General features: G+C 54.2%; 6 protein-coding genes across 6 annotated transcripts; 3 read left to right on the top strand and 3 right to left on the bottom strand.

Moving 5' to 3' along the window:
* The first annotated feature begins 224 nt into the window (after positions 1–224).
* Positions 225–1,352, top strand: NECHADRAFT_102663 (uncharacterized protein). Its single transcript, XM_003051183.1, has 3 exons — positions 225–511; positions 568–691; positions 754–1,352. Exons 1-3 carry the CDS (start codon positions 302–304, stop codon positions 1,074–1,076), a joined length of 657 nt encoding a protein of 218 aa, XP_003051229.1. The 5' UTR covers positions 225–301; the 3' UTR covers positions 1,077–1,352.
* A 290-nt stretch (positions 1,353–1,642) lies between these two features.
* Positions 1,643–3,182, top strand: NECHADRAFT_80500 (uncharacterized protein; the record flags this gene model as incomplete). The annotated part of the gene is made up of 4 exons (XM_003051182.1): positions 1,643–1,764; positions 1,836–2,333; positions 2,384–2,708; positions 2,760–3,182. 4 exons carry the CDS (start codon positions 1,643–1,645, stop codon positions 3,180–3,182), a joined length of 1,368 nt encoding a protein of 455 aa, XP_003051228.1.
* Positions 3,183–3,684: 502 nt separating this feature from the next.
* NECHADRAFT_8505 (uncharacterized protein) lies at positions 3,685–4,255 on the top strand (the record flags this gene model as incomplete). The annotated part of the gene is made up of 2 exons (XM_003051181.1): positions 3,685–3,805; positions 3,861–4,255. Coding segments are annotated over 2 exons (516 nt in total), but the record flags the coding sequence as incomplete, so codon positions are not given.
* A 160-nt stretch (positions 4,256–4,415) lies between these two features.
* NECHADRAFT_61231 (uncharacterized protein) lies at positions 4,416–6,518 on the bottom strand (the record flags this gene model as incomplete). The annotated part of the gene is made up of 3 exons (XM_003050795.1): positions 4,416–5,283; positions 5,336–5,504; positions 5,558–6,518. The coding sequence occupies 3 exons, from the start codon at positions 6,516–6,518 to the stop codon at positions 4,848–4,850; spliced, it is 1,566 nt and encodes a 521-aa protein (XP_003050841.1). The 3' UTR covers positions 4,416–4,847.
* Positions 6,519–7,240: 722 nt separating this feature from the next.
* NECHADRAFT_69482 (uncharacterized protein) lies at positions 7,241–9,792 on the bottom strand (the record flags this gene model as incomplete). The annotated part of the gene is made up of 3 exons (XM_003050794.1): positions 7,241–8,166; positions 8,226–9,429; positions 9,711–9,792. 3 exons carry the CDS (start codon positions 9,790–9,792, stop codon positions 7,854–7,856), a joined length of 1,599 nt encoding a protein of 532 aa, XP_003050840.1. The 3' UTR covers positions 7,241–7,853.
* A 4,422-nt stretch (positions 9,793–14,214) lies between these two features.
* NECHADRAFT_40488 (uncharacterized protein) lies at positions 14,215–15,284 on the bottom strand (the record flags this gene model as incomplete). Its single annotated transcript, XM_003050793.1, has 2 exons — positions 14,215–15,114; positions 15,183–15,284. The coding sequence occupies 2 exons, from the start codon at positions 15,282–15,284 to the stop codon at positions 14,215–14,217; spliced, it is 1,002 nt and encodes a 333-aa protein (XP_003050839.1).
* Positions 15,285–17,550: the final 2,266 nt, after the last annotated feature.

Below are 17,550 nucleotides of genomic sequence, written 5' to 3'. Positions count from 1 at the left end.
AAAGCCCCCAAGGTCAACGAGGCTGGCCCCACACGTGATGGCGGCGACAAGGCCAGCGCCAAGACGCTACATGATTGGACCGAGGTTTTAGGGGCTGCTGTTAGCAGCTCAGGGTGGGTGGGCCCCAGCGCGACCGGGACACCTTTCAGTTTAAGCCCCTTGTCTTGTCTCGAAGGAGAACATCGTATCTACGTACGTAGCCTCTCCCTCTCCATCCCCGACGACTCGACCATAAACGACAGAGGCGAGAGAGAGAAAGCCACCTCTACCAGGCATTCTTTCGTCACTCAGTACCACGACCATGGCCCTCCAACGCTCGCTGCTGCAGTATCTCTGCAGCGTCCTGCTGCTCGTCGGCGCTGCCAGCGCTCTCAAGTTCGACCTGATCGCAACCGCCGAGGGCTCCAAGAAGGAGCGTTGCATTCGCAACTTTGTCGGCAAGGACACACTTGTGGTGGTTACGGCGACCGTTGATGGATTCAAGGGCGATGGCATGATGGTGAACCTTTATGTATGTTGCTTGCACTGTCCTCGAGGAAGGGAAGGGTGTCTAATGGACCTTGACAGATTCGCGATGCCGTTGGCAACGAGTACGGTCGCCCTAAGGATGTTGTTGGCGAGTCGAGGACTGTCTTTACCTCTCACGCCGACGCTGCCTTTGACGTTTGCTTCGAGAATGTCTTTACTGGCTGTAAGTGACGACTCCTGACCATCACATGCTGCTTGTCATGAATTGACTAACACCTCCTATAGCCAAGCGAATCAACAACCCTACCCGCCACATCGAGCTCGACATTGACATTGGTGCCGACGCCAAGGACTGGTCCGCCATCCAGGCCACCGAGAAACTCAAGCCCCTCGAGGCCGAGCTCCGCCGCATCGAGGAGATCACGACCGAGCTTGTCAACGAGATGGAGTACCTCCGCGCCCGAGAGCAGAAGCTGCGAGACACCAACGAGAGCACCAACAACCGAGTCAAGTGGTTCGGCGTCGCCACCACCTGGCTGCTCATCGGCCTCTGGGCGTGGCAGATCATGTACCTCCGCGCTTACTTCCGGTCAAAGCATCTGATCTAGAGACTAGACTTGCTGTTTTTAAGAAATGCGTGCGCGACACTGTCTGAGGAGGAACCACACTTCTCCCTGTTGGAGAGGATAGACGGCCTCGTGCTGCTTGTGTGTAATTGTGTAGGTGGTTTGAGTTTCCGGGCATGCTGGCGTTTTAATCCGTGGCATGTACATGGTCGGGAAGGGAAAACAAGACTAGGCCTATCCGAGCTGAGGCTTGATTGACGAGCTGAGTGTAACAAAAGTCATGACAGAGCAATAATTTATGTCCATATACATGATTTCATTTCACTTTAACAGAGATGAAAGGAGGCACGCGATCTCTTGGCTTCGAGATGAAAGTGTGGCGTGTGCTCTTTGGTCAATTGGAGAGTGGCTGTGATAGGTCGAGTGTGGCTGGAGCCCTGCTTAGCTAACTCAAACAATCAATTCAATTGGCGCGCCGACTACCAGCTCTGACTCAAGGAGGGAAGGTGCTGTGCCCCTCCACACCCAGGAACGACCCCGCGATACTTGGTCTGTTCAAAAGAAAGATTGACTCGAGTCAAGCAGAAGCAAAGAAAAAGACAGAAAGAATGGCTGAAGAGAACCCCCCCAAGACGGTCGTTCAAGACCAGGATATCAACCCCTGGTCTGTCGAGGGTGCGCAGGGCGAGAATGGTGAAGTCGCTGCCATCAACTACGACGCCATCTGCAAGTGAGTTCAGCCCGAAAATCGTACCAGACTTCATCGACTTTTTTTGTTCTGTTGATCTAACAATTAATCAGGAAATGGAACACTTCAATCATCAACCAGGAACTCCTCGAGCGGTTCGAGAGAGTGACGGGCAGGAAGCCGCACCGCTGGCTCCGACGCGGCCTCTTCTTCAGCCATCGCGACTTTGACAAGATCCTCACAAAGTACGAGCACGGCGAGCCCTTCTTCCTGTACACGGGCCGCGGACCCAGCACCGGCAGCCTCCACCTGGGCCACACGATCCCCCTCGAGTTCACAAGATGGCTGCAGGAGGTCTTTGACGTGCCCCTGGTCTTCATGTTGACGGACGACGAAAAGGCCCTGTTCAAGGACAACCTGACGTTTGAGGAGACGCTGGCGTACGGCATGGAGAATGCGCGCGACATTATCGCTCTGGGTTTCGATGTAAAGAAGACGTTTGTGTACAGTGATCTCAAGTATTTGAGTCATCACTTCCTCATGAACGCCTGGGAGTTTTCCAAGCTGGTCACCTTTAACCAGGTCCGAGGAGCCTTTGGCTTCAACGAGAGGTAGGTAGATTGTCCTCATTACTAAATTGTAGACTACTAACTCTTTAAAGCACCAACATTGGCAAGATCTTCTTCCCATCGGTGCAGTGCGTGGCTGCTTTCGCAACCTCGTACCCCGAGATCTGGACCGACGACCCTTCTCCCGTCCGAACAAAGCAGCTCGGCAAGATCCAGTGCCTCATTCCCATGGGCATCGACCAGGATCCCTACTTCCGCCTCCTTCGAGACAACTCGCACCGCATGAAGAACCCTTCGCCAAAGCCTGCCCTGATTCACTCCAAGTTCCTCACGGCGCTGCAGGGTGCGGGTGGCAAGATGTCTTCTTCGAACCCCAACTCGGCTATTTTCATGACGGATACTGCTAAGCAGATCAAGGTGCGTTTGATGATTTAATTAACTAATTATATAGACTTACATTCCATGTAGAACAAGATCAACCGCTATGCCTTCAGCGGTGGCCGTGAGACTCTTGAGGAGCACCGCGAGAAGGGAGGAAACCCCGATGTCGATGTGGCGTACATCTACCTCACCTACTTTGAGGACGACGACGAGAAGCTCGAGAAGATCTACAACGACTACAAGAGCGGCGCCCTCCTGACGGGCGAGCTGAAGAAGCTAGCGATCGAGGCTCTGCAGCCTTACGTGGCGCAGTTCCAGGAGCGGAGAAAGGAGGTGACGGACGAGGTGCTGGATGCCTTTATGAAGCCGCGGAAACTGCAGTGGGCCGGAAACCCGAACCCCAAGCCCAAGGAGGAGAAGAAGAAGGAGGAGAAGAAGGGCAAGGCTGAGAAGAAGGCCGAGGACAAGACTGTCGAGCTGCCTGACAGAACGGCTGAGCCTTCAGCTTAGATGTTAGACTTGGGGGGTGGTTCGAGATGATATACCCTCTCCATGAGTACAAAAGAAGAAGAAAATACGGTTACGAATAAATGGAGTCATGTCTGTAAATATTGCAATTCCTCATGAAGTACAACTTATCATGCATCCCAAGATCTGCCGGGTCCGTCGGTTGATACCCCGGACCCACCCGCTCCGGCTTTGTGTCTGACTTACCAATCTCGGGCGTGCAATTCTTCGGCCTCGGCTCTGGGCCCGAATATTCGACGTCAACGACTCCAAGAAACAGAAAACCCACTTCCGTATCTCTCCGCCCATCGATTTGTCTCTCACCACCTTCAATTGCGCGCATCTTCAATCGCACACGGCCTCTCTCTCTTCGAATTCTTCACTCGTTGCTGCCATCTTTGCCATGGCAGCGTCCCTCGTCTCGCGCACCATGCGACCGGCCGTCGCCACTGCGGGTCGCCGCTTCGTTCTTATGCGTCCTCTCTCGATGACGACCGCTCGACGGGCAGACGATGCTAGCCAGGCTTCGGAACTTGGAGTTGGAGAATTGCAGGGCGCAAAGTTCAAGATTGAACCTCTGCGGAGAGTAGGAGAGGACGATGCTACCAAGCGAGCTCGTCTCGTCTGTATGTTTCCCCCATCCACCAAGATAATAATGATTGAAGCTGACAGAATATAAAGATCAGTCCCGCAAGCGCGGAACCCTCGAGTCCGACCTCCTCCTCTCAACATTCGCATCCAAGCACCTCCCCACACTGCCCCCCAAGCTCCTCGACCAATACGACCTCCTCCTCGATGAGAACGACTGGGACATTTACTACTGGGCCACGCAAAAGGAGGAGCTCTCCTCCACAAACCCATCTTCCGAGGATGCCAAGCCCTCGGCTGACGAGGTCACGCGCCACCCTCCCACGGGCGAGTGGGCGCAGACTGTCGGCAACTTCAAGCCAGCGTACAGACCCGTCCCCGCGCGGTGGAAGGATAGTGAGATCCTCGCAATGTTGAGGCATCACGTGAGGAACAGGAGTGTTGATGGTGGTGAGGGTGGTGGTATGGGATTCATGCCTCCCCTGGACGTCTGAGGTTCAAGAACGAAAGGAAAAGGAACAGTGTGGGAAGATAGAGGTTGAAGACTACTATTATGTACAAGTTAAACTATCATTGTATAACTCGAAGCCTAGAACCAAAGTCAAGAATTTGACAAAGAACGTATACGAGATACTTAAAAATAAAAGTAAACAAAAAAAAAAAACCACGCGAATGTGGAATCTGATTTTCGTTGGTTTCGCTGAACATCTAAAGTCACGATCTGTGCCTGCATATCGCAAGGTCACACATATAAAACCCCTCTCCTCCTTCTCCCAAGGAGGTTTGAAAAACTCCATACGATGCCCAACTCCCAGGTTCAACCCAGAATGAAAAGGAAAAAAACAAACAAACACGGCCAGACCGAGAAACAACAAAACCACCGCCATGTCCATCCCAAGAAGCCATATCCAGCTTGTCCATACACGCCAAGTTCCGTAGAACAAAGGTGAAGAGGGTAAAAGAAAAGACGCATCATCTCATATCGTCATTAATATCATGCGCTGAAGAACAGAGGGGGTGAAAAAGAGGAACCGTCAAACGTCAAAGGCCTTCATTTGCACAAGTTAGAGATTCCCCCTTTCATCCTCCCCCTTCAGGTAGAATGTTGCCTAGGCTTCTCAGAACCTCCATCATGGGCATATCCCTAGTCCCCGCGCTGGCCTTTTCCCTCTCTTCCCGTTGGCGTAGACGCAGTGCGCTGATGCTGAGGACCTTGTCCGCCTCCTTTCCTGCGACCAGGACCCGCTGCTCGAGCTTATGGACGTTGTCGGCGAGGTGATCGACCTGGAATTCGAGTGACGACTGAATAGTTCGTAACCGTGACTCGGTCTGTGATCGGATAGCGTTGAATGATGCTGTTTCGTCTGCTAATAGACCCCTGATCTTGCCTTCTTCTGGGTCTAGAAGGTCAAAGTCTGGGAGGACGATAGGGCCAGTTTCTTCTTCTTCAAAGAGAGGTGGTTGTTCAGGTGGTGGTTTTCTTATTGCTTGCCAGGCCTTCTTTTCTTCTTGTAATCTGATCATGGTTAGAATATGGGACTTGAGCTTACATCTTGCTTTGCACATACCTCTTAATGTTGATCTCAAGCTGAGCCAATTTCTCGTCCAGCTCCATGTTTTTGGGATTGGGCTTCAGGACAACAGGGGCCTTTGGCACGTCGTCATCTCTGCTGAACCAGTCTGAGAACTCTGATCGAGACGCGAAATCTTTGAGAAGCTGGTCCTGAATTGCACGGGCTGTTTAAAGTCAGCAATCTTGATCTTGAAAAGTACACAACAATGTCACTCACCGCCCAGAATAGCATTCGAGTTTGGCGTTCCGTGAGGAGGCTTGGGTGCCAGAGAGCGTTCACCACACCAAGTCAACAGCTGCTTCATCCGCCGAGGTTCTGTCAAGCCTTCTGCCTCGATATGCTTGTAGAAATCCGCCGTGTTGACTTCCCGGTGCGGGATCGCTGTCTGACCACTCTCGATCAGTGAACTAGCCCTCCGCCCTCGCATGCCTAGACTGCTCCGCCTGTTGGAGTTGCCCCCCTTCTTTCGCATCTCCTTGTTCCTGTTGATGACGGGCGTGTCGCTCATCGGGAGGGCGATTTTCGCTGACTCAACAGGCGCTGCGCGAGGCTCGGGGGACTTGTCCCAGTCCGGAGGCGGACGGCGAGGCGATTTTGGCCGGCGAGCGCGCTTCTGAGATGCGCCATTCGTCTGAGGAGGAGCTTCTTTTGCCTGCGGAGGCTCTTCCTCAAGCTTCTCCCCCGATACCCGCGCGCTCCTCCTGGTCTGCCTCTTAGGAACCTTGAGCGGTGGCTCTTCGACAGACGCGTCCACGCTCAGTTTTCGTCTCGTAGATTTCCTCGTCGCGGGCTTGGCTGCCGTGGTGGTTTCCTTTACTACTTTCTCCTTGGGCGCCGTCTCCTTCACACTCGTCTCCTCCTCGACAATGGTCCCGTTGGTGGTTGCGGCCTTGGTGGCGGCGCGTTGTTTAGCTGTGGTGCGGCCCCTCCCCGCCTTCTTGACCGGCTCGGGCTCCTCTGCCTTCTCCGTCTTGACCCTCTTGGACTTGCGTACAAACTGAAAGTCATCGTCGCGTTCGTAGTCGGCGGTTGCTGTGAAAAGGTCAGCGCGCGTTGCACCCCGCGCGTCGTCGTCATCCATCCACCTACCAGCGAGGCGCTTGCTCGTCCGTCGTTGGGGCTGATTGCTCATGCTAATAAGTTGAAGCGGCCGCCGAGTCGTCACCAGGGTCGTCATGAGTGGCGCATTCGGGACCGTCTGTTGCGCTGCGAGGTCACCTTCGGGTGGTGATGGCGAGGCCGTCACGGCAAGACAAGGTAGGTCAAGACTGTTTAGTGCCGGGTGGAGAGTCTGTGCCGGCCGAATCGGTCGCGCAGGCTTGAACAGGCGCGTCGCGTCGCGATGCACGTGCCGGTCGAGGTGATAAAGTCTGTAAAACGTGCAGAAAATGCTCCTGGACGCAATTCGCGATGACTCGGTCGGGCTGCGGCTTCGTTGATGCGTGTTTCCGGCTCGCGACGTTGACGTTGGTGGTGATAGATGGGGCGCATCGTCTTGTTTACATGAGGGAATCATTTACTCAGTCAGATTCCGCGCTAAGCCTATTTAGGGCTGTCAGCTACCGCCCCACCTCTGTGCCGACCCAGAGGAGGTAGGTACCCAATTCCTCTTCACCGACCGCCACCTTTTTAATTGACGAACCTCTATGGATGGATGTCTATGGATGCTCATATCAACAATGGGCCTCTGTTTCCATGGCCTAGGTATACAGAAACAGTCTAACCAGCACGTCAGTCCAGACCCAAGTCAATACATCGTCACAGTTACAAAAGATTGGTCTTGAGTTAACTGCAGCTCGTCATCTCACAGATGTTCTACATTTACAGCTTCGCTACACTCGTCCACACCCTTCACCACCAAGACAACTCACATCACATCGCAAGAGGCACCTCAGTTATCAATAATACTTGTTATCTTTCATATCGCAGCTATCATTCATCGAACCTAGTAGCTTTTGTTACCTAGCGCTACTTGCAAAAATGCCGAGTCCAAACACCAAGTGTGGTCGTCCACCAAGACCCAATTTCCTCATAACGCCCCCCAGGCAAAGTCCGCCTGGCCAAACACCTTTTTGATGTGCTCGTTCCGTGTGCCTTGCCAGAATACTTACAGGTTAAAAGAGTTGTGAGGGCCCAAGGTCTCCCCACCAGTCACCTAGGTGCACGAGAGACCACAGGTACCCCCTTACAAGAAGATTGTGAACTCGTCTCCAACAGTTTGTTCACTAACCGAGCACATACCAGATACCGGTCCCCGTCTGGTTGTTCTCGCTCGTCAAATGTTGTACAGTCCAAAGAGGTGAAACGAAGATGTGAGCCAGCAGGCTCTCGGAACGGCAACCCCTCCAGCCCTCTGTATAATGTGTATGTTAAACCATCCATTACCCCTGCCTGTGTGCGCGAGGTATCCACATCCTTCCTGGTCCATTCAAATAAGGGTCGTATCGTCGAGTCCGGTGTAGACTCCAGTTGATTCGGCTCAGCTTCATGGTCCGAAATTCCAGTCGCATCTCTATGAGAAGCGACGCTGCACGCCCTGGCCGGCCATCACCTGTTGGTTCGGCATGGGCGCTGCCATGCCGTACGGGTTCATCTGCTGAGGGAATGGCTCCATATGCGCGATGTAGCTACCTGAAAGTCCCTGCTGCTGAGTGACTGGACAGTCTTTGTGGGCAAGGAGCAGCGTCTTCAGGTTGACAACCTCATCTCGAAGCTGGTTGATCTGCGCCGTCAAGGCATCGTTCTCAGTGCTGAACATCTCAACCTTAGTCTGCAGGTTGGCCAGCCATTGCTTTTTCCTTTGGCGACACTTGAGGGCAGCAACACTATTTCAAAGGTTAGTAATCAATCTCGAAACTGCCATCAGAGGGATAGAGATCCATACCGATTACGCTCGAGAAAGTTCTTTCGCTTCTCTTCATCTGTCATCTTGGACTTGGAGCCACCCTCCTCGTGCTTCATGTTGGCTTCATCATCAGAATAGTCCATGCTGCCATTCATAGCGGCGGCGTTGTTGGTCTTGGTCTTCTTGTTGGTGGGTGGCCTGGCTGGAGGTTCCTCCGCCTTTCGTCGCCCATTAGTAGGAGGCGGGTTTCTCTTGCCCTTGCCTCGCGTGTTAGGTCTAGCTTGCTCGCTCTCATCAGACGCGATGCTACCCTCGCTAACACCACGACCAGACCCGACAGAGCCACCATTGACGCTCGACATCTGTGGAGACGTGTTCATATTCTGTGGCGCGACAGGCGCGGGATGGGCGTGGCCAGGAGCGCCAGAAGTGGGAGCGAATTGGTTCGCGTTCTGAGCACCGTTCCTACCGTGGGCCAGCATAAACAGACCATTCGCCGCGTCGTTATCGTGCGGGTCAAAAGGGCCCGACGCGGGCTTCGCCTCAGGTTTGACAACGGCAGCACCGTTGGGCATATCTTGGGGTTGCGAGGTGACAGAAGGAGGTTGCTGTGGTGGAGGTGGGGGCTGGGGTTGGTTCTGTGATCGTGGTGGAGGACCGTTGGGTTGCTCACGCTTGGCAGCGGCGCTGATAGCAGTTCGATGGAAATCGAGTGTGCTGGGCGTAGCTCCGCCACTGGCGAGCTGCGCAAAAAGGGCTTGAGAGTTAGGGCTGGGGGCAGGGAACATAGAACCGCTCCCGCCAGGCGTCAGGCCAGTCCTCAGAGAAGACTCGTTGGGGGTGGGAAAGCCACCTCGGAGGTGGTGAGTATCGCCGAAATAATCACTGGCCGGGCCAGAAAGCATCGCCGGACTCAAAGGTCCAGTCCGCAACGATCCTCCTCCCCAATTAAATGGTGTTGCGTTGCTTCCGGGCAGGAGAGAAGATGGTGACGTCAATGCAGCGACAGAGGGGAGTTTGGTTCCACCTGGAGTCTCAGGAGCGCCCCCGAAGGACTGCTCGAATGGATTGGGCTCCAGACTGAGAGATCCGCCGACTTGGGCAGCGAAGTAGTCGGGAGTGTTGTTGCTTTGTTGTTGACCGGGTCGAGGAGGAGGCGCAAGTGGTTTGGCTGGTTCGGCATTGGACGCAGCCTCTGCTTTCACGGGAGGATCGGTTGCCTTCGCGTCGGTCGAGGGATCTACTGCGACGGCAAGAGTGAGCAAGGGGTACAGACAACTACCAAGGGGAACGATGGTGGAAGCAATGACTAGGGATGGGAGAGGAAGGAGAGAGGCAATGACGAAGGTGGACAGAAGTGGACGAAAGTGAGGATGGTGAGGGAGGTCGGGGAGCGATGACGATGATACGTCATTCGAGTAGTTGGCAGTGATGGAGGTAAAAGTATGGAATGCCACTTCTGTGACTGCTGCGAATGCGACACAAAGGATAGGTAGTATGGGTACGAGATGTCCGAAGACTTACCTGGTCGCGGGGGAGAGTTGTTAGATTGTTTTGGGGACTTCGACTCGCCTCCAACAGAGGCATCAGTTGTTGAAGTCCCCATGACGATGATGTATTATAGCTGGGGCAGGCGGCAAGGTTGATCGAACTTGACGAGTGGGGTGGGTGGTAGGAGAGGAGGATGGAGGAAGACGAAAAAGTCAAATGAGGTCAGAGGCGACAGTAGGTAGAAAAGCAGCGCGACAGCCGGTCTATGACCGTAAAGATACTATAGGGCAAAGTAGTCCAGGAGCTGGACTGGGGGAGGAGTTGCAGTTGTCGTGGACAGTCAAAAGCGCACGTACAGCGCACCGCATAAGCCTCTTGGAGCTTCTCGATTGTTCAAGCCAGTTGGGACGAGTTGTTGGGTCCAGGGCGGCGCTTGCTAAAAGGCAAATATCTTGTCGAAGATGGGATATATGCGTACTCGACACTCGGCGTCAAAGTCGTCCAAGGAGGAGAGGTGGGAGTGTGCAATGGAATCGTGCAAAAGTAGGTTGGTAGGCGAGGCGAGACGAGGCGCGCGCGCACGTCTGGGCGTGCAACGGGTGGGAAAGAATATTAGGGACGGGCAAAAAAAGAGTAGATACGGAAAAATAGATGCTCAACTACGACAGCGTTTCTGTTCTGCAGTGGAGTTGCGGCTCGTGCCTGGCGAGGACTCAGGGAGCGTCCCGTCTCGAACGAAGAACGACAAAGCGGCGCGGCGTTGTTTGCGGGATTGCGTCGATGGACGAGGATTGTGAAAGGATCAGGTTGGGAAAAGACGTCAGAGATGACGTTTGTGGGCAGCGAGGAAAAGAAGGCGCAGAAAAAGAAGGCGGCGGCGCTGGGCTCCTGGAAAGGCCTGCTTGGGGGTGGGCGCGGCCGGGACCTGGGGGGGGGGAGGGGGCGAAAAAAAAATGGAAGAGCCTGAGAGGGCGACGCGCTAGGGCGGCTGACAAAACCCACTGGCCACTCAATATGGAGTGTACTGTGCGTACTGTGTTGCAGGTTGAGTCGTCCGATTCTTTCCCCTCTGTGAATGTCGGGGGAACCAATTAGGTTCAGCCGTTTCAAGGAGGGGAGCCTGGACGGGGACAGAAGTGCCAGAGGAAATAGGGACGATCGCCATGTCATGAAAACACCCCACGCATCGATGATTATTAAGGATTCTAATTATGGCACGTATCTGGCCTTGAGAGATATTGCTCACGTCGAGTCTGTTTATATCCGTCTTCTGAATTAAATGTCAACAACAATCGTGCCGAATTTGATACTGGCTCAAACAAAGCAAGCACAATGCTATCTACAAGTCGGAATCCCTAGCAATGCACCATATTGACACTGTGCGGGTACATGAGCCACTAGCATTTTGCTTGCTCCACACCCCAATTCAAGCAATTGCAGAGCCAGTGTCCAGCAGGATGCAAGAGAAAAGCGGGTCTCGACAGTCGGAGCAACACCCCCTCGGCCCAATTGGCCTGGCGCACGTCGCGATGACGCAGGAGTCCAAGGAAGGCCATGCCTTGTCAAAATCATGGATGATTGTTCACGACAGCCAGCAACATCACCACCACCACCAGCGACAACGACAACACCAAGGACCGTTTTCAGGGAACTATTGTTTCAGGGCCTTTCAGAGCGAGCTCGAGCGCGGTTGACTGCATCGAAACCCTTCGTGTTCCGCGTTCCAATTTGCAGCAATTTTCCAAAAGCTCGTGACCTCGAATCCTTCCGTCCCTTGCCTCTCCGTCCGTGGTTTCGGCTCCAGAAGGCGAGATGGATCAAATGTCACGTTTCCTCTCTCCACACAAACTCACATCACCACAACTCGTTCTAACCTCTTCGTCTGCCTCAACCACTTGACGATTCTTAATAATCGGGCGACCCTTCAATGCCTCGTTTCCTTTCACGGTCCTTGCCGGCATCCACCGAGTTGAGGCGCTGTCGAAAGATCGACGTTGCTGCAACACCCCCCTGAACTCTACCACACACACACTCACGCACGCCCGCACAAACAAACAACCACGCATTCATTCACAACCCAGCAGATTTAGAAGCTCTTGATTGCTGCAAGCCCCTTTCTCCGACACGACCTCTTGACCGACTTGTCAACCCCATGTCTGCTCTTCCGGTCCGGGGGACCGCCGAGATGCGGTACAGGAGACAGGAGAACAACACTTGCACCAAGTAAAATGACCACTCTGCTAGTGGCCAGCTTGACAGCAAAACTTCGAATCCTTCCCCGTCGCCTTCTCTGCGGTGCTCGGTCTTGACTGGTCCAAGTCTTTGCAGGTTACAAATCGAGGCGGCGCGCTAACTCATCCCCCCTGGACCATATCGGATCCTCGTCAGCGTCACCCCAATCTGGCCATTTCCCGCCCAGGTCACGGACAAAGATCGCGTGTACGCGCGCGTTTGAGAGAGACTCGAGTCGCCTCGCCTCACAGCGGCGACAGACGCCAGATCTGTTTAGCAACCTCTACAAAAAGAAGGAGATCAGAGCGTGAGCAGCAACTAATCTCGGATGGTATCCCATCTCACCCTGAAGATTTCGGGGAGATTTCACAGATGGCTCCGGAACTGGTGGGAGGGGGACCTTGATCCCACCCAGCCAAAGAGAGGCCAGAAACGAAACGAAACGCGAGGACTTGCAAATGTCGTTGAGCACACAGTGTCTCGTTTTGAGGCCAGGACGCGCTTGGGTCCAACACTGTGCTGATACCTGCAGGCGTTCAAGCGCAATATGACTGGCCCATGACGTCAGCTCAGAAACACGGACGTACTAGAGACGGACGAGACGGACAAGACATCTCTCTCTCTCCCTGTCTTGCCGTCCGTCTGTCTCCTCTCTCCTCGTCCATTGTCACAAGCTTTTGACCGTCTGAGGAATGTCCCACCCGTTACGGTCCAGTTTTGTCCTGCGTCCATCCCAGAACCAGGTTGGCTGGCTCGGCCGGCTTGCATCTCCGTGCAAGCCGTGCCCCTTGGCTCGCATTTCTAAGCGTCCACTTCCAAGCTTTTCTTTCCCCCAAGCGTTCCGTCCCCAGCCGCGACATGAACTAACTAACTGATGGCGTGAACACGAACTCTCAGGGGCCAAAGCATGGGGGGAGATGGTGCTGATTACACGCCTCAGTTGAGACGGACACGATTTTTCGAGGCTCAACAAACACACAGACATTGTCCCGCATTGGCAATCTGGAGGCTTATGGTTCTATCCTTTCCATGCCCCACACGAACGTGATGGAAGACCCGCCTCCCTTGGCTATGACGCATGGTTCTATCGCCAAAAAAAAAAAAAAATTCATGGCGACATGTCTCATCAAGCCTCGAATCTCGCGTTTAGCGATGGCAGCTGACACGGCTGAGGGGAATAAGGCGTCTGTTCGTGCGAGTGTCGTCGAGCATTGCTTGAGAGCCGTGTGTCCATTTGATACGCCTTTAAACCTAGAGCAGAGCCGCCTCCAGTCTCTCTGAACTCTAATTGAGACCATGACGTGATGTCAACTCGGCCGAGCTACGGATGGCGTTTCACGTTCGACTGCATATCAACACAAGTTGTTGACACCTACAACATTCAACATTGGACGTCCAACTACTGTACGCCTGGTGACCGGGCAAAAGAGCCCGGATTCAGAAGACGGAACTGGCTCCTCGGCGCTTGTGTCCAAGGAATCGTGCCCGCCCTGGGAGCCTGTATCACAGTCGGATCGGATATTGGAGGATGATCGAGATCCCGACGGCACATGATCGAGATTCGATGTCCAACTCCGTCTCGGATGGGACACTTGGTCAAGTTGTTTCCGGCTGATGCCAAGTATTGAACGGTCCCTTCCCTTGTGTGTGTGTGTGTGTCTAAGGTGCCTTGGTGCTTGGTAGTATTGCACGTCCCCATGTAGTAATCCTGCTGTGTTTCTGACGTATCGCTTTTCCATGAATAGCATTCAACGGCCAAACAGGATCAGGGCGTCCATCTTCCCCTCGTCTCTCCTGAGAGGCTTTGGTACCTGTTGCAGATCCGGCCGAGACCCGCGACCGTGGGGCTGGTCGAGATGGGTTGTTGATGTTGCACATTTGCGATACGGCCACCCTAGACCACGACAGTAAAAGACTACCTGAATGCCTCCGAATGCTATGCATCGTGTTATTTAACGAGACTTCTGGTCGAGGTAGCCTGAAGTACCGTTGTTTTCGGTGCTACACGTCTGGGAAAGTTGTCTATGAGTCAACAGGCGAGTTTAGCTGTGTGTCAGGTGCTCGTCTGCTTGTAAGTGAGGGGATTCCCAACCATATTGAAAAGCTTCGATCGTCGACAAGGGAGAACAAAACGCAATTTATGACTCATGAGCTCACTGCTAACACAACACGTGTACTATAATTTACCCCAAAAAGCTGGGATATGAATCACAGGAACACCCGCGGCTTGAAAAGCCTGTCGATCTAAAGAACTCAAGTTCGCGATCCCAACAATACGGCAGCAATTTGTTAGCAGACACTCCCCTCACAGCTTGGCCTCCTTGACACCCTCTACCCTAAACCTGTGCCTCGGCGCATGAACTCTCACAAAGCCCTCAACACCTCCAGTCTCGTATACGACCTCGTCTGCGTCAATGCTCACAAGAGTCCCCTCGTCACGGCCCGATGACCCCGTGTCAGTCGGCCAAACCATCACCGCCACGCCCTTTCTCAGGCTCTGCGCGAGAACGACCGCGTCACTGGCCTCAACATCTTTCTCGGGCTCGCAGAACGACCCGGCCCGAATTTCGCTGGCTGCCTCCTCGCCGGAGAGAGTCACGGGGGCACCCACTCGCTTCTTGGCCGCCGACACGGCGCTTTGGAACCGTCGGATCCAGGCGTATACACGTGGATACACGGAGGGGGAGAATCTGTCCTCTGGCAGAGCGCCTTGGATGCCTGTTATCCAGTGGAACGGCCAGATGGCCTCAATGTCGGCCAGGCTCGGCTTCTCGGTCCCCGAGATCCAGTCGCGTCCATCTGCAAGGAGAGCATTCTCCAGGAAGCCGATGTCGCTGGCCAACTCGACGAGCGCCTCTGGCTTCTTAGCATCCATGCCGCTGCCGTTGAGTTCAGTGCCGAGAAAGTCGCCTCTGTCGCGGTAGTACGCCGGGTCCTTGAGGAGAGGTAGGTCCTGGGGGAGGAGCGGTAGAGCTGTGGCTAGGATGTCCGTGTCGTTGGTGAGGGTTGATAGTAGACGCTCAACAGCGATTTGGTCGGGGCTCGTGGCGCCGAGGCGAGGCAGCTTAGGAAACATGGCCTCGAGCTTGCGCATTTGTAGCCGCGTGTCGAGATAGACATCGCGGCCGACGGCGAGAATTGGGATACGACGGTATGAGATGCCCAGGCGGGATACGTCCGGCCGGGGCATCAAGGGAGGTTGAATCTATCTCACTGTCAGTACCAATGCGTACGCAGACAAGGCAGGTGGTATAAGCTCAAACTCCAACTTACACATTGGCTGTACGGTATGCCACGTAGGGTCAGATACCAAATCAGCCGTCTGGCAAATGGCGAGTACGAGTAGTGGTAGACAATGACACGAGGGTTGGCCATTGTGATTGATGCCACCTTGTCAAGATCAGTCAGACAAAGATCTTGGTGTTGCAACAGCCTCAACTTAGATATTCAGACCTGAAATGAGATGGCCTAGACTCATGATCCAGCTCTCAATGAAATCAAACCTCGGACCCTCAGTTGATGATGCGGGGTGCGGGTCGGACGATCATGTTCATGGCCACCAAGGACCAATCGCGTGTTACTCTTGACTACGTTAGTTCACTCTGCACTAGACTACAATCTGTAGCCCTGTCACGACAATTAAAAGTCCTCATTGAATTGAGATTTGATTGCACTCAGTTACTATTCTGGCCACCTACTTTTTTTATCTCTCATCGTCCATGTTGGACGAAATCGCCCCATTACATACACATCCCCAGGTGCCCTTTCGATGTAGAGTGCAACTCCCGAAACGCGTGAGATCGGATCATGTCCGAACTTTTGTTCCCGAGGGACTGGATTTACCAGACTGCAGCGTCAGCAGTCGAGGCAGCTGGAGCAACTGTCCAGCCATCATCGGCGATCTTGTGATCGCCGCCTGTCTGGTCGCCAGTGTGGTCGCCAGTGTTACCCCAACCACCGTCGTTGTCGGCATCACCGAAGTTGCCTCCGTCCATCTCGTCAACGGGAGGTTCCTTGCAACGGACCTTTGTGTGGCCCATCTGCTGGCAGTTCGAGCACTGAACCTTGCTCCCTAGAACTTAGTTAGCACCGCTGGTAGAAGCTGTCCATTCAAGGCACTCACAGTCCTTGGGCTCGGGACACTCTCTGCTGTAGTGGCCCGGCTTGTCGCAGTTGCGGCAAGTGACGCTGGACATGTCACGAGGCTTGTCGCACTCCTTGGCCATATGGCCCTCCTCACCACAGTTGCGGCACGCACGACCACCACCCTGGGGACAATCCTTGGCAAAGTGACCGACTACAAGGATTAGTTCAGGTCGACAAGAGCAGAGCTGGCTAACACACCTTCATTGCACTTGCGGCACTCGACATTGGCCGGGTTGGGGGGCTCCTCACAATCAGAAGCCTTGTGACCAGATTGGCTAAATGCATGTCAGTCATTGAAGTAGGTTGAACGTCCGGAGCTGCAACTCACCCGCAGTTCTTGCACGCAAACTTGTCAACGCGAGGCTCAGGGCCTGCCGAAGATGTTAGCAGAATGACAGTTGACTAGATTCCAGTACTCACAGTCACGAACACGATGTCCGTCTCCACCGCAGTTGTAGCAGGAAATCTTGGGAGCATCGGTGCGCTCCGCCTTCTCCTGGGTACAGTACTTGGCGATATGACCAAGCTCTCTGCAGTTGCTGCACATGGGGATACCCTTGTCGACGACCTCTCCAGCATCGTCGAGGCGAGCAAGGAGTTCGTCACGATCCTTGGGCCAACCCTCAACCTCACGAGGGCGGTCCGCCTTCTCGGTGAAGCGGTAGGAGACCGTGTACTTCTTGCCCATGTTTCCCTGGAGGTCCATGTTGGCGAAGACCTGAAGAAGGGGCTTCTCGGAAGCAATCAGCCAGAGACTGATGTCTTTCTCAATGAGAGCGGTCTGGACATCTCGGTAAGTGGCCTCTCCGTTGGACGCCTTGATGTACTCCTGAACGCCCTCCTTGGCGTCGTCAACGTCTCTCTCAGCAACGGCCTGCTTGATCTTGTTCAAGGCCTCATCGAGAGAGACATCAGCAATGTGGTCGCGGTTGATCTTGCGAGCGTTCTCGCAGTTCTTGCGCATGTGGCCTGTACAGATGTGAGTGAAGTCCACGCCCTGGGGCATTGTGAAACAAACCATCTTCGCCACAGTTCTCACAGACCATGGGAGGCTTGTCAGGGCAATCCTTGACCATGTGACCAGGCTGCTTGCAGTAGCGGCAGGCCATCTCCTGAGGGTTGGGGCAATCGGCACGACGGTGACTGGAAGTGTCAGTATGTGAGAAACAAGAGACTTGGTTCTTGAAGTGTCATACCCAGTCTCGCCGCAGCCGAAACACTTGTCATTGTCGGCATGGCCATTCTCGGCACCATCGCCGTTCTCAAAGCCACCGTTGTCAAATCCATCACCATTGGCAAAGCCGCCGTTGTCGAAACCGCCATCATTGCCAAAGTTGTTGCTAAGAGGGTTAGACGAGGCGAAAGATCCTTCTTTCGTCCCCACGAGAAGAAACTCACGACTCCTGCTTTCCAGTGCCCCAATCGTCCTGACCTCCAGTGTTCCACTGGGACGAACCCCCCTGATCGGTTTGACCCCAGTCAGCCATGATGAAAG

This window comes from Fusarium vanettenii (genome assembly GCF_000151355.1).
Source record: "Fusarium vanettenii 77-13-4 chromosome 5 genomic scaffold NECHAsca_5_chr5_3_0, whole genome shotgun sequence".
Taxonomy (NCBI): Eukaryota; Fungi; Ascomycota; class Sordariomycetes; order Hypocreales; family Nectriaceae; genus Fusarium; species Fusarium vanettenii.
Note: the sequence above shows the minus strand (reverse complement) of the source record. Positions and strands in the feature narration are given on the sequence as shown.

Coding starts and splice junctions, on each gene's coding strand:
- NECHADRAFT_102663 (XM_003051183.1), top strand. CDS start 302: ATGGCCCTCCAACGCTCGCTGCTGCAGTATCTCTGCAGCGTCCTGCTG. Junction 512..567: donor GCATGATGGTGAACCTTTAT/GTATGTTGCTTG, acceptor GGACCTTGACAG/ATTCGCGATGCCGTTGGCAA. Junction 692..753: donor CGAGAATGTCTTTACTGGCT/GTAAGTGACGAC, acceptor CACCTCCTATAG/CCAAGCGAATCAACAACCCT.